The sequence below is a fragment of the Mytilus galloprovincialis genome, chromosome 1, assembly GCF_965363235.1.
Source record: "Mytilus galloprovincialis chromosome 1, xbMytGall1.hap1.1, whole genome shotgun sequence".
Lineage (NCBI taxonomy): Eukaryota > Metazoa > Mollusca > Bivalvia > Mytilida > Mytilidae > Mytilus > Mytilus galloprovincialis.
The window spans coordinates 20,000,373-20,016,063 of record NC_134838.1 but is presented as its reverse complement, the minus strand read 5'-3'; the positions used below and the strand labels follow the sequence as shown (position 1 = coordinate 20,016,063).

At 31.0% G+C, this 15,691-nt stretch overlaps 1 protein-coding gene across 1 annotated transcript; it reads right to left on the bottom strand.

The window, feature by feature from the left end:
- Positions 1-2,954: 2,954 nt before the first annotated feature.
- On the bottom strand, positions 2,955-14,082 carry LOC143062000 (VWFA and cache domain-containing protein 1-like). Its single transcript, XM_076233856.1, has 8 exons — positions 13,942-14,082; positions 8,629-8,691; positions 7,873-8,037; positions 6,401-6,609; positions 5,357-5,522; positions 4,401-4,629; positions 3,793-3,918; positions 2,955-2,986 (listed from the first exon to the last, which is right to left on the bottom strand). The coding sequence occupies exons 1-8, from the start codon at positions 14,080-14,082 to the stop codon at positions 2,955-2,957; spliced, it is 1,131 nt and encodes a 376-aa protein (XP_076089971.1).
- Positions 14,083-15,691: the final 1,609 nt, after the last annotated feature.

Genomic DNA, 15,691 nt, shown 5'->3' with positions numbered 1-15,691 from the left:
TGTACCTTTTTCACGTTCGATCTTTTATATCTAGGCGTTATGTATTCAGGTTTAGTTTTCTGTAATTAGTTAATACTTTAGTTTCCTTGTGTATATCTCTTTCATATTCATTTGATAAAATTTACTGTTTGCAATAGCATGAATTGTTCTATATAATAAGAATGTTCTTATCCCGGGCATAAAAACAATGCCGCATTTTGCGAAACCTTTTCAACTTTTGATCTTCAGTGCTGTACAACTTTGTACTTTTTTCACTTTCGATCTTTTATATCTGGGCGTCACTGGTGAGTCTTGTGTGGGCAAGGCGCGTTTTTGGCGTATTGAATTTTAAACCTGATGCTTTTTGTTATCTATTAATCATGTTTTTCTGTGTCTAATATGTTCTCCTATTTATTTGTATTGTAGTCCTGTAATATTATGTTGTCATTTCAATGTTATATTTAACTTTGCCATTAAAGTGCGAGGTTTGGCATGCCTTAAAACCAGGTTCAACCCACCACTTTTATTCCCCTTTAAAAGTGTCCTGTACCAAGTCAGGAAGATGGTCATTGTTATATATTGTTCGTTTCTCTTTGTGTTGCATTTTAACGTTGAGTCGTTTGTGTTTTCTCTTATTTTTGAGATATTGAGATAAGACGTGGCACGGTACTTGTCTATCCCAAATTCATGTATTTGGTTTTCATGTTACATTTGTTATTCTCGTGGTGTTTTGTCTGATGATTGGTCTGTTTCTGTGTGTGTTGCGTTTCGATGTTGTGTCGTTGTTCTCCTCTTATATTTAATGCGTTTCGCTCGGTTTTGGTTTGTTACCCCGATTTTGTTTTTTGTCCATGGATTTATGAGTTTTGAACAGCGGTATACTACTGTTGCCTTTATTGTACCATTGTATTTGTTATAATGAGTCTTGGTCATTTCGTTTTGTTTTTCCTACAGAAAATTAATTTCCTGAAAACTGTTTATCGCTCTAATTTTTTTTTCGTACTTGCAAATTACCGCGGTCAATCAAATCTTATATTAGTCATGTTATAGATAAAAACACCTGATAGTTGTGGTAATGTTTAAATCAAGTGACGGCTGAAGCTGACAGAGTAGAAGTAATAACGAAACATCAGTATGTTATCTTTGGCTATTCACCGATAAGAATGATCTTTGGTTAGGATATAGCGTATTTACATGACGATATCGCGATATAGGTATTTAGTCGGATCTTAACATGTAATTGTGATTTGTTTACAAACCGGTATTGATAAAAATAAACAAACAATGTCGAAATGTTCGGGACTTAATTAAATCCGTATTTTGGTAAGTTGATGCAAGCATACGATCTGCATTGCGTCTTACACTTTGAGAAGCAAATAATCTTTAACTTTGTTTTATTAAAATATTGTGTAAATATAAAACAGAGGATGTGGTATGATTGCCTAGGAGACAACTATCCACAAAAGACCAAAATGACACAGACATAAACAACTATAGGTCACCGTACGGCCTTCAACAATGAGCAAAGCCCATACCGTATAGTGAACTATAAAAAAACGTTAATTATGAGCTATGAAAGTCATGTGACTAGGGCATTTTTCAGAGTAAGTTTTAAAAATTTTCAAAGAAATAATTTTTACAGTGGGTTATCATTCATTAGTCTTCATTATCCTATAGATTAACAACTTTTGGTTGTTTTTATAATTTAGAATCTTCATTGAAAGTGGAGCACGAATAGGAAGTTAATATTGATATGTCATTTGTATGCAAGAGTGACATTCCTTTGTATAATGTTCCGATCCGAAAAAGTCAATCTAAGTTATGCGAGTATTGGCTCCCTTGACCAGGCTCATTATTTTATAAATAAGTATATGTTTCTGATTTAAATTTGAACCTACTTAAATCATTTTTTCATCTTTTTTAAAAAGACTATAAATGAAAACCGAATTATTTATCTCCCATAATGATAGAATGATTGGGAAAATAACAAGAGTTATCTAACATTAATCACAGAAGGGGCTAGTATTTTTTTTTTATTGTAGCTTATTTAACGATAAAACAATTTTCCACTATAAACAAATGTTACTTTATACAAATATTAGGACTTTGTTATCTAAATCTACAAATTTTATTAGATATTATGGATGTTTATTACAATAGTTCAAGATGCTATTAAGTATAACATTGTCGCTTTTGTTGTAAAATTTTGTTTTTGTATAAACGTACATATTAAATGAACCATGTGATTATTATATGTTGGTCAAAATGAGGAAACATATTTGTAAAGTTATTTTTGAATATATATATTTATATAACACATTTTTATATATTGAACAAAAATTGACCTTTTTGCATTTGATATGCATAATTTTGATGAACATTATATGTGCCAGCAATGTTTTGTCATTACTAAATTCACAGCAGATATTTAAAAATCATATTCCTTAGAAATAGTGATTTGAAATTTAACTAAAATCCAATTGAATAATAGGTAAAAGATACATATTTGTATCGATCTGATGCGTTTAGCCCTTATCTACCTTTTTATGACTTGTTCTAATGCTGTGCTGTTATACCAATGTTTGGTTTAAAGTCGAAGCCTGTTATTCACAGTTCAAGGTATGTCGTTTGTTGATGTTTATCATATCTGTTCTTAGGTTATTGTTTTGTTTATGAATCAAGCCCTACGTTTCTCGTTTGATTTTCGTTTGATATTTTGATTCCTGATATAGCTTAAGGATGTACACCTCCTCTGAGGAGCCAAAAATTTCTAGAATTAAACTTTTTTCTTAAGCTGATTTTTGGGTTTATATGACTGTAAAAAAATAATTGATGAAAACAAAATCATATGGTGGTGCACTTCTTTTTTTGCTACGTCCCTATTTTGATGATTTTCCCATTTTTCATCAATTTTTACCTATTTTTGGGCTATTATCACGAAAAATATCACAGTTCCACAATTAAACCTTTTTTTTTCATACTTTCAATAAAGGTGTAGTAGACCAACCTGAAAACATTTAACTTAAAAAAAAACTATAGATAGGTGTTAATATAAGAAAGTTTTGTCATATTTTGATGCTTTTTTTGTGTCAATTTTACCATGCTACCATTTTTGTAAATTGGTGAATTTTCGCAATTTTAAGAACAAAATGCATATTATTTAAACTTTTTAATTATAATTGATTGAAAAAAATACATATCTAAGAAATTTGAAAAGACAAAAATGATATGGGATGTACATGATTCTTTTAACATCATTTTTGTGCCCCAAACACATTTTCTTAAAATTTTGACTTAAACGACTGAGTTGGATAGTCATAAAATTTGAAAACTTGATTACTCAATAACTATCCACAGTTAATACACCATTTTTCAAAGAGTTATGTTTGATTATAATATTTTTAAAATTCATTAATATTTTTCACATGTATCACATGTTTTGGAAATAATTACAGAACGAGATTTCAACGAGACTAAAACGTCAGAAGATTAAATCCTTAACACGCCAATTTGGTGTCTGGATGAGAGTTTCCTCATTTAAAAACATTTAACATCCTCTTATTTTGATATAACCAGCTGTGTAATAAAAAACAAATGACAACAAAAATACCAAGGCAATTTCAAAATAAAAAAAAAACCACACGCGTTCCCTTATAAAAAAAGGACACAACAGTTTGAAGGTCGAATATATATTTGAGGGTTATATGATTGAAAACCTTTTGTTAATATTTCTTGAACCGAACGTTTACAAAAAAAAATGACAGTATCAATGACATTTCATATCGTCATCATTTGTAAATAAATATGATATACCTTCTCCAATTAGGTAAGTGAATATTGCAATTCTATTTTGAAATTTGGAATTTTCAGTGCTGATAACTTGTACAGGATCACTGACTGATGTCGATTTTCCATCGGCGATGAAAAGAATTACTTGATCTGAAATAAATAATAACTTTAACTAGAATTTGACACTTTCTAGTACTCATATTATTTTCGATTCCTAGAACTATATCATGTTTGGATTCAATGTTGTTTATATAACATTTATCAGTACATAATATTATATCATAAAGAACGATTTGATGGATTCAAAATTGCTTTCCTACAGAAAAAAATAACAAAAGTATAATATAATTTCGAAAAAGGAGAAGAACTTTTGTTTGTGTCGTATCTTGTTTGTATATTTGTCTACTGACAATTTCGTGTTCTACTTACAATATGAATCATGTGGTCGTTTCTTCGAAATTTAAAGAGAAACAACACTCATCAACAACAGAGACAAACATCTGGAGTTGAAAGACTACTAACAGGCATATTAGTCAGTCTAAAATCCTGTTATGTTCTATAATAATTATACGGCATTCTAGATCCGTTTGGTGACTTATATTTTTATAAATGTCTATTATGCTGAAGATTACCTCTATTTTGAACATTTAAAGTGTCGACCGAGGAATTGTAAAATTCAAAGGCAGCAACTAGAGCCTTTTCAAAGTTAGAATCAGGACTTCCAGTGTCTATAGAAAATATGTAATTTTTCAGTTTGTCTGTATTTTCTTTTGTGGCAAATGACAGCTCTCTTTGATAACATGGGTGATAAGAATTTCCAGAAGGAGAAGATGCATCTTGGTTATATGTAACAATTCCAACCTAAAACCATGTATAAAATGACATGAATTAAAAATGTAGTGAAATCAGATGAATTATACACATTTGTAAATATCGCATACAATAATATATTTATAATACTTGGAGCCACATATTTATATAATCTTTCAGTTCAGTGAGTTATGTTTTCCATATAAACTATCTCCATAACTAACACTGATGTTTATGACACTGCATTCTGTTGTCAGTTGTTTGACAATTTAATTAGACAACGAAGTTATAAGTTCCAGGAAACATGGATAAAATGGCAAAATTGGGAAAAAACTTGCAAAAAGGAGGGTCATCCAAAACAAAAAAATCGAATTGGACCTCAAGCTTCACGAACTTGATCAGGGGAATGATGCGTTAACTTTTATATCTGAGCTTCATTATCGCAAATGATCAAGATCGAGAAGATCACATAAACAACATCACGGCATCTTACATTGACACTTCAATATCGTCTAACAATTCATCCAATAACATGCTTATGTTGTACGGCACGACAATATTTGCCCTTTTAAACTAGCAAAACCTCATAAATAAAATAGATGGAGTTTTTGGACGAGTTCATAATAGGTCAGTTAATGTAAACATAGATCAAGTATCAGCAATGTAATAAATGACCTCAGTCGGCAAAGACTATAAACAGGATGGTTTATTAATTTGGATTGATAATATTTACAATAAAATATAATTTTGAATGTTGAGGAAGAAACAATTTACTCACTCTGTCATTAGGTTTAAGTGTTTGAATCACGTTGTTTGCTGCTTCCTTAGCAATGACGAATTTTGCTTTGAGTGGCACTCCGGATGATTGTTTCATTGATTCACTTGTATCCATTACAACAACGACATCTTTATCCGTAGGAGAGGCTGTTGAAGCATATGGAGTCCTAAAAAAAAACGATACACAAAACAAAGACATTAGGGAATTAAACATATTACATAAGAGTATAAGACAACAACTAAAAGTATGGTAACACTTGGTTTTATTTGATTTTGTAGTCATCAATTATTTTTATATTCTATATGTTTGCCCTTCCTTTAAAAAGTGTTGACAAATGCAAAGCATAAACATCCTGAGTATCAAATATTGTTCACGTTAACCAATTAAGTCTAGGTCTGTTTGGAATGCTCAACCAATTTGTCAATATACCAGAACTATACAAACTATCATAGGAATCGGTGGTTAAGCTAGGGCTGAACCAATAATTTTTCTCGTTGGATTTTTCCTTCTTGAATTTATCTTAAAGTTGATTTTGTTTTGATCATATAAATTTAATGTCGTTTGTTTTCTTACTTTAATTGTTTCTCTATTTTATGTCTGGCTGTTCATATTTGACTACCTTTTTTCGATTGTAAAACTCGAAATTTGTCTTATTTATAGTATTGACATCACTAATTAATTTATCACTTTATCATGATTTCTCAATTGGGTCGTGCTTATTTAACTTTTCATGAATCTAATTTATTCCTTTTGGTCCCCTTATTTCTATCACAGTCTTAATTTGACATTTGCAGAATGACCTTCTATTGGGAAAACATAACTACGATGTACATTTATTAATCTCTAGTCAGGGGTTTTTCCGAATAATTTTCTTAATGCTTACGATTCAATGATTTAGCAACAACTGAACAATTAGAAATACGCTACATATTCATGTAAGTCATACGAAACTTTTATGCTTTCACTTTCTGTTCATATCATACATCTATATCTAAACTGTAAAATAATATCTTATTGCAAGGTGTTTCAAAAAAAAAATCTTACGTAAATCTTGGATCAAAGTTGTCACAGGTTGTCAACTTGGTAGCAGGGTATAGAACAAATACACCTTCTGTAGTACTATAATGCTGCCACAAAACATTTTTGTTGTCTTGGTAATCTTTCTTCATTATAGCACTGATATCCTTGGTTGGATATTTTAAGTTATCAGTTTTTATCGGGGAAGTAGTAACACATGCTTGATTAAAATCGACCTGAACATATAGAAAAATGCAAATCGCTATGGTTTCACAATGTTTGTATTCAAATATGTACCTTATATCTATACGACATTGTAGTTTTAAACAGTTTATTGAATCCAAAGAGTAAACAGATTGTAAAACTTTGATCAAAATAGTCTTACAACAAAATACTATTCTTATATACATATGCACTTTCATCGATCTACAAATTTTAGATTCTTATCTCTTTTGCATTGCACACAGTCATAATTTTTTCGGACTGTTAAAGACATCTTTACACTATATCCATTGGCAGTTGGATGTGTACTGATTTGTAATTCAGTCTTAAATGCATGATTTTTTAAGCCTTGAACTAGCTGTTAGTAACTGCGAGTACTCTGAGATCTGAATATAGTGTTTATTTGTTGTTATGATGTACAAGTTCCCGGCCACGTTCACTTTGTGTTTTGTATTTTTCATGTATTTCTTTTTTATCCATCTGATGAGTTAAGCCATCCAACTGATTTCCATATTTCGTTCTTATGTTGTAAGTTTACACCACTGTCACACTTTAGCGGGGGGTTGGGATCCCGTTAACATGTTTAGCCCCACCTGTATGTATGTGCTGTCAGGAGCTTGTGATTCAGGGGTTATCGTTTGTTGTCGTGTTACATATTTGTTTTTCGTTCATTTTTTTGTACATTCAATTCTCAAAATTTACTTCTTACAAATGGAATTTATAATTAAGACATAAGGAATGACTGTAATATCTTTTTCTCTCTGTTCGAAATAACCTGAAAATGTGGTGCACACTGAATAAACCGCGAAGGCTTAACTCATCATTTGGTAGGTTATTTCTTCAAACACAGAAAAAATATAAAAGTCATTCCTTAAATAGACTTAATACACTTGGAGATGATCACAGGTGCTCAGGACAAGTATACATCCGACAGCACTATATTTTTTTTTTATACATCACAAATGCATTTCTATTACGCGGTTTACATTCTTTTAAATTATATTTATATTCAAGCTTCGATATGAAAACATTTCAAAAAAGATACCCAATATCCTTTCAAACCATTGTTTGGTTACGTGTGAGTAATACACTATATATGTGTTTCCATTTTATAAAAAAAAAAAAATAAGGTAAATAGTGTTTTTTCAAGCAAGACATTTTTTTGTCTTGAGTCTATAAATGTAAACTGAAAACGGAAATACATTTTTTATCTATCCACAAAAATTGGTACCAACGAACATTGATGAATCAACAGTTTTCCGAATTTATTTTCTTACCTTTGTTTGAAACTTAAGTGCAAACGTTAGTTGGTCGTCTGATAAATCGCAACAATTTGGTAGATACATTGAATCAAAATCCTGGTTAACTGACACAAGTTCATCTTTTACATTTTTCAACACTGTGTCTAAACTTTCGAGTGCAGTATCAAGATTGGATTGTATCTAAAACAGTTAAATTCGATTATTTATAATTTGTTACAAATGTATCACTTTTTAGTTTCAAAACAGTCATATTCAAAGGATACACAAAGTATCAAATATTGTCATTAACTAGATATGTGAAAAAGCAGTTTAATACATAAAAGTATATATAAAATAAAGAAACATATGTAAATGCACTAGATTGAAAAAAATCAGGTATTTTTTTTGCGAGTTCATATATTGTATATATTATTTTAGTTCAGTAAAGTCATTAAGTTGCAACATTAAGATTAAAAAGGTATCATTACTCATCAACTGAAAAGTATTCCCAAAAGATTTTTTTTCTATCTTTAGTGTATATACTTTTGTAGCAGCTCTATATAGAAATAACGTTTTTATTCAATAGAAAACGAGACTTATAATTCTAGTTTGCACGCCGTTCAAATAAAAAGTATACTCACTCAAAATCATTGTCATCAATTCATTATTAACTGTTACTGGAAAATATTTTTTCCTTATCAAGAAATTTCAGAATCATGAACAAAAATAATGTAATTTAATCATTCTTATTTCTTTTTACTTAAAACACTTGAAATGTATAATTCTACTTACCCTCTTTAGTATTTCATTTCCAGTGTCTGATATTCGTATGTAAGGAAATTTATTAAACTGCGCCTAATCGAAAAAAATAATCATAAATTGAATAATGACTAAATAAAATGACACTTTTGAATAAATTAAGTTCGACCTAAGCAACTTTCTAGATTTACTAAAATCATTCACGCTTAAACCTAAAAATATCAGCGTTTGTCAAGCAGATAGGTGCAATATTTGAAAGAATTGTGCACTTCGTGTTAAAAGCACCAAATTTTGCTCAAACATACTTCTATCTATTCTCTTCAATTTGAAATATGGAGGCAAGCTGAAAATATGGTTTACTTCCGGTAAAATCCAAGATGGTGGATGCATGTTGAAATCTCAACTTTTTTAATTCTCTTTATTTTTTTTTAGTTTAAACTACAAAAACTGATGTTTGAATTTAATCAGAATCGCATCAAATGGTTTTCAGAGTTGTTTATAAAATTGTAGCACCATTTTGGTGGCATTTGTTCCACTTCCGGTCGAAATTTCGTGTTAAACTTCAAAAGAAGTGTCGACTTTTAATTTGCCAAAAGTGAGAAGAAGGATGTAATAGAATCATGTATTCAAAATTCATTTATGGTGAATATCGTTTCATTATTATTTTTGAATGTAGTTAGACTAACACTTTATAAATCATGAGTCTAAATAACAATTCAAAGATGAGCTCTTAAAGATTTAATTTATTGAGACATCAGATGATCAATGACCAGGAAGATCTTTCTCAAATGTTGAAGAGTTTCACTGGTCTTTATTTTAATTCTTTTATATATTTGGAGTTAAGTGTGATGTTCATTATCACTGAACTAATACACAATTTTATATAGGGACAATCTGAGGACCACCTGTGTGTGCGGGAATTTCTCTCTGCATTGCACGCCCATTTGTGACTTCGGCAGTTGTCTGCTCTTTGGTCGGGTTGTTGTCTCTTTGACATATTCCTCATTTCTATTCTCAATTTTTAATGTATAGCTTGTCAGTATGAATTGCTGCAATGCCCTTCATCGGTAAAGTGTATTATTATTGGTGCTGGATATGTGACTTTGGAGGAAAATCTCGTAAAATATAAGGAACTTCCATGTTTACCGTCTAAGACCAATCCGAATACACAATATGATGGCAGTGGTCTTCCATGTGCTATGTACAAAAACAATGCAACATGGCATAAGACCTGCTATCTAAAGTTATTTCAACAGAACTAAAGAGAGCTAAAAAAAAGACACCAAAAAGATAGATGATATGTAAAAAAACAGACAATCTGAGCTGGAAACTCACCCGCACCAGCTTACCATGTAAAAAAGCAATGATAGAATATGTATGTTTCTTTTGTGGTTTGTATTAACCACATGAAAACCTCCACAAAGTAACAAGTCATGTTGATATCACTTTTCGTCAATGTGTGCTAAAGCTTTAGGATATAACTTTATTAGAGAAGCTAAATGCTGGGGACCGTTTTGTACAAGAAACGAAATATCAAGTCCAATGTCTTGCTAATCTTTATCGAAAGGCATCAAGAGTTTCTAGTGAAGATGAGACTAAATAGAAGAGAAACACGAATAATTCATAAAATTGCATAAGCGAAATTTATCAGCTACATTAAAGATTCCATAACCGAGGAAGATTTAGCACCAGAATTCAAGATGTCAGGTTTATTCTAAGCGAATAAGGAATCTAGGTGTTGGCATGGAAGACTGAGTTCATAATACAAGAACGAAGAATAAACTTTTTTTTACAAATATGGGTTGTTTGAGAGAGCTTTCACATGTTTGAATTGGATGGAGATTTGTCTCAATGGCACTCAAATTACCACAACTTCATATAATGCTTGCTTATTTACCTGATATTCGGGAATACAAACAAGGGAGAGAGAATTAACTTGCTTTCAAAGAAGATATAAGACCCTGTCTTCAGAAAGCATGTAATGATGACTTTGACTCAAACTAAATGCAGATTTATAAAGCAGTAAATATCATTCGCAGCGGCATGTTTACTGTTACATTTGGGTTTGACGGTAGTTTTTCAGTGCACTGTCATACCCTTATTAGTATGTTGTTGTATGGATTAGACATCATAACTGACTCTTATTCTCAAGATACACTAACGATTGCTCAGATCAAAATATTAAACTGCTACAGTTGAACCTGTAACTCTCCAAAGATCCCTCATCATGCATCTAATGAAACCCCCTTACAAATGCACCTAGGGATAATGGTTACCTGTCAGACAAGAAAACATGGAAATTAATTAGTGGGTACATTTTTCATTTAGGTTTGTGGGTGTCGTATGATAGAGTGCTCTCAGTATCCGCAAATCTTACTAATCTGCTTTGCAATGAATATCAAGAAGATCAAAAGTTTGTAGTTCATAAGTCAAAGAAATTGTTTTCAGGAATAGCTATTGACCATGCACATGAACCAAAACAAATATGTTGCTAAGTCAGAGGGAGGCACTCTTGAATTAACAGAAAACCAATTAGCCATGCGAAGATGGATGATAGCTTGACGAGAAATGGCAAGAATTGCTAAAAGGTTTGAGAAAAGGGGCGAAAGATACCAGAGGGACAGTCATATATCGTTTTTTTTTATGAAGAGGACATTCACACTATGAAAAGAAACTAAGTGTCCAAATGTCGTTTATCAATGATGTAGCCTCTTTGGTAGAATAGTTAGGAAATCTATTTCTTGCAGACAGCAACAAATTATCTGTACTTTTTAAAGATATAGCTTCCTCAGCAGTTGTTGATACTTTTCGTCGTTCGTTTAAATTGTTGGACAATACTAGTATGAAAAGTGTATCTAAGAAGAAACCAGGACGAGTTCTTTTAACACGAAAATCACATCCATCCACCAGTGGCATTCGGTCTGATTTACTTATAAAGTGTTTAGAACCATTGACAACATCAACGATGATGTAACTTTTGTAGATACTATAAATATTGACTTTGCAAGGAGACGTGTCCAATGGAAAATATGCCTACCACGAAACTGGTAGAGCTTTTCACGTGTAGATGAAAACAAAACAGAGATCGTTCATTTTCTGTCGCATTAACTGATGAATGAACTCAATTTCGGGAAAATTATTGTTGCTACAGTTGATACCGATGTAGTAGTACTTGTTGTGTCCTGCTTTCATGTGACAAATGCAGCTGATATATGGGTTGCTTTAGAACTGGAAAACACTTTAGATACATTTCAATTCAGGAGCTGGCTTACTTTGTGGGACAAGAAAAAGCTTATGCATTGCCTGTTTTCCATGCATTCACTGAATTCAACACTGTGGCATCGATCGTTGGTTAAGGGGGAAACAGCATGGTAAACATGGATGGCATTGCATGGTGTCACAAGAGCATTCATCGTTATGAGAGACACGGCGAGGACTCGATCTGAATAATAAAACCACTATTACGTCATTAATCGAGCGATTCGTTATGAGAGACCTGGCGAGGACTCTGAATAACAAACCACTATTACGCCATTAATCGAGCGATTCGTTATTCTGATGTATGAATTTACAAATATATCAGAGAAGGTCAATGATATTCAAACTATTTTATTTGGCAACATTGCTTATTTTTTTTTTTAAACATATCATTTTGTCCCTAAATTACGTTTTTTGTGATATTTTTGACCAGAAGTGAAAAAATTCCGACGTAGATATTCCAAGTGCTTCAAAGAATTGATAAATTATGTCAAACAATGAATACACAATACTTGTATCGTCTAAACAGCAAAAGTTGACGATCAGTTGTGAGAATTATTTAAGCATATTCAGTTATCAAATGCATGTTCGCCATTTTTATGATTAAACCGGAAGCGGATAAAATTAAGCTTGCCTCTATATCTAATTTTGTTTAGATTGATACAAAGTAGGTTTCTACCAAATCTTATGCTTTTAACACAAAGTGCACAATTATTCACCTATCTGCTGGACTACTTCACGTAATATGAACGCATTACCAGCCATGTGAATCTAACCTCAAAGAAAATGTCAATGTCGGTTTAAGGCCATACACGTTTATGAAAATTCTGGTATTCAAAGATCTAAGTGAGACGAGACAAAAACACATCGCAATGTTCATCAATTAAAATTAGAATTAAGTGTCATATATTTTTATGTTTTATGGTACATCTATCTTGATGATTTCAATTTTTCTCGTTCTAGTGTTGTTCGCTGGATATTGAGACATCAATTCCAAGTTGGGTACAAGTAGTATTAAATAAAGGATATTAATATTCCTTTTTGATAAAAATAGGCATGGATGTGGCTTAATATAAAAAAAAGTATCGTGATTCGCAATATCAATCTACTTATTTGGTACAATAACTAGTGTTGTCGTTTGGTACACAGTTATTTTTTCAAAGTGTACGCTTTGGTAATATATACAATTATAAACTCATCTTATAGATCAGGATTGAAGTTTTGTAATCCAGACGATCGTTTTGATTTCAAAAAGACTGACCAGTTACGCTCGAATCAAACATAATAAAACGGGTCAAATAAAAGACGAAGTTAAAAAGCAATAAGACCCAATATTCCTACAGGTCTTGCCAGTACATCCTATACACTTTAACGCATTTATGTTCATGTCAACATGTTGGACCTTTTTGGGTATCCTTATATTATCTGGAATAGGTGACAGATCAACAAAATCAATAAAGACTTTTTCTGAATTTACTTTTTCCAGATACTTTATGTATTAAGATTGCAAAAGATTCATTTATATAGACAAAACGGGTACACAGTCAGGACAAATCAAACTGATCGAGGACATAAACTGCTTGAATTGACTCGTCCTAAATTCAAACGAAGAAAGCATTCAAGAACATTTCCTTTTGAAGAATTGAAATAAACAACGAAGTTTGTCTATTATCTAAAATCAAAGTTAAGGAAAAGTCAATAATCAATGTTTTAATAAAATTTTCTATCATTAAAAACATCAAATCATGCATGCAAAGGTAATGTGGAGAGTAAAAGAAGGTGTTTTCAACACGACAATCAAATATGACCATATTCAATGATCAGACAGTATATATGAACTAGCTATTGACGGACAAGGATAGGACAATAAACTATGATCCTTGAAATTGAATGACTTTTTTTATACATGTATTTTAAAAGATCAAAATTTTGATTATATTTTTTTTTAAATTGAATAGTATACCGTCTTCTTCTTTAGTCATACAACGATCACTCATTAAAATCACAAATAAAACACGTAATGAATGTTGAAAAATGTGTCACATGACATATTTAGGCGTTCTTATATGCAATAGTATGTATCAGTACCTGCAAAACATTAACACCAATTTCTCTTTTGATAATTCGCAATTCGTCCGCTAATAATTTTCCATCTATGCTATCCACAGCTGCCACACAAATCTGTGATCCAACAAGTATGGTCAGCATGAACAGATTTTCGATTTCCATATGATATTGTTATGTTGATTTGAAAACTTTAAAACAAAAAGGTCCATGTATTTTCTGTATTTGATAAAACAAAAAGACGATCTATACTCAATACAATATTAAGTAAATCTATAGTGTTTTTATAGAGCAGAAACTTAAAAATATCTAGTTGGAATTTTGATTTTGTCGAGGGAATTGTTTGTATTTTCCTACGAGAATTGCCAAGTATTTGCGCGTGAATGTATGTTAAATGAAAACAAACACACATCATGTCAATAAAAATATCTTTCGCTTGAAGGATTCATATAAGGTACGATAGTATTTGTAATAGGAAGTTTAAGTTTTTAGTAACAATACATTGTTTTGAGTTATAACAGTTGATTTAATCTCTAACCGCTTTCAATTAAGATATAGAACAAAGGCTTTAATATACAAATATGAATGCACAATGCAGCGGAATTGCATTCATTAAATCTATAATTAATTTCATTTGTAGACGCCTTATGTTATACCTTAAACGGACAAACAAAGTGCATTTTGAGAAAAAAAAAAGTTTTAAAATCTATAGCACATGAAATAACATGCCTCAACTTTGGCAGTGAAAACAAATTGAAGTATTCATCATTTGAAGATTTACGGTTCAATGATTTATATTTTCATTCGATGGTAGGGATTTTTTTTTACAAGATCTGTATGAATTTTGTATTTGTTTCAATTTTACCATTCATCAAAATGTAGGATGAAATTCTAGACTTGACAACGTATAAAAACGTGAATTGCCGGTTTAGAACTATTATTGTCAATTGTAAAAATTAAAAATGTTGATGAAATATTTCCCTGTATATTTTATCACCGGAAGATTCATCATAGAATATGTTTATTTTGATATGTGCTGTAAACAATATGCAGGACATCACTCTTTTATCAAGGTAGTTTAATCTTCAGAAAAAAATAACCATATTTTTTTCTTTAAGTCTTTTTTGATTACTAAATTTGTAAATATTTGATTTAAGAATTGAATGCTTCTTTTTGTAACTTCATTGGGGTGTAAAAGCGTTGACCGAAGTACATTTTGTATGAAGCGCGGAAGAAGCATTCAATACTTATAATTACATTTTTTTAGCAATTATCATTAAAACACGAATTTTATTATTGTTTTATTTATTTCCCCTGTGCACTTTATTGTGGGACCACGTGTTATCATGAATGAAAAGTTTTATTGAGCAATACAATTGCTTACGGAATAACACGTGATGTGCAGTTAGCCAATCAGAATAAAGTATCATAATGAAACATACATTTAATGTAATTATATTATAATACAAAGTTAACCTTAAAACTCATTATACTGATTATACTAGTGTCTTAAACAAATGACGATCGATTATACAATGCGGGGCACTATATTTGCTTTAACAACCTGATTTGGACAATAATGTTCTCATTTGTAATCATATTAATTCTCCTTGTTTAATTTAAAAGCAGCAATAGTTAACCGGTGTTAAAAACCTATACAAATCAATCTTAAAAAATGAGGGAATCTGATAAACTTCAAAATGAGCGCGAACAAAATCGTCTTTGGTAAGTACTTCCAGTCATTTTTATTAAAAAAAAGACAACTGTAGACCCA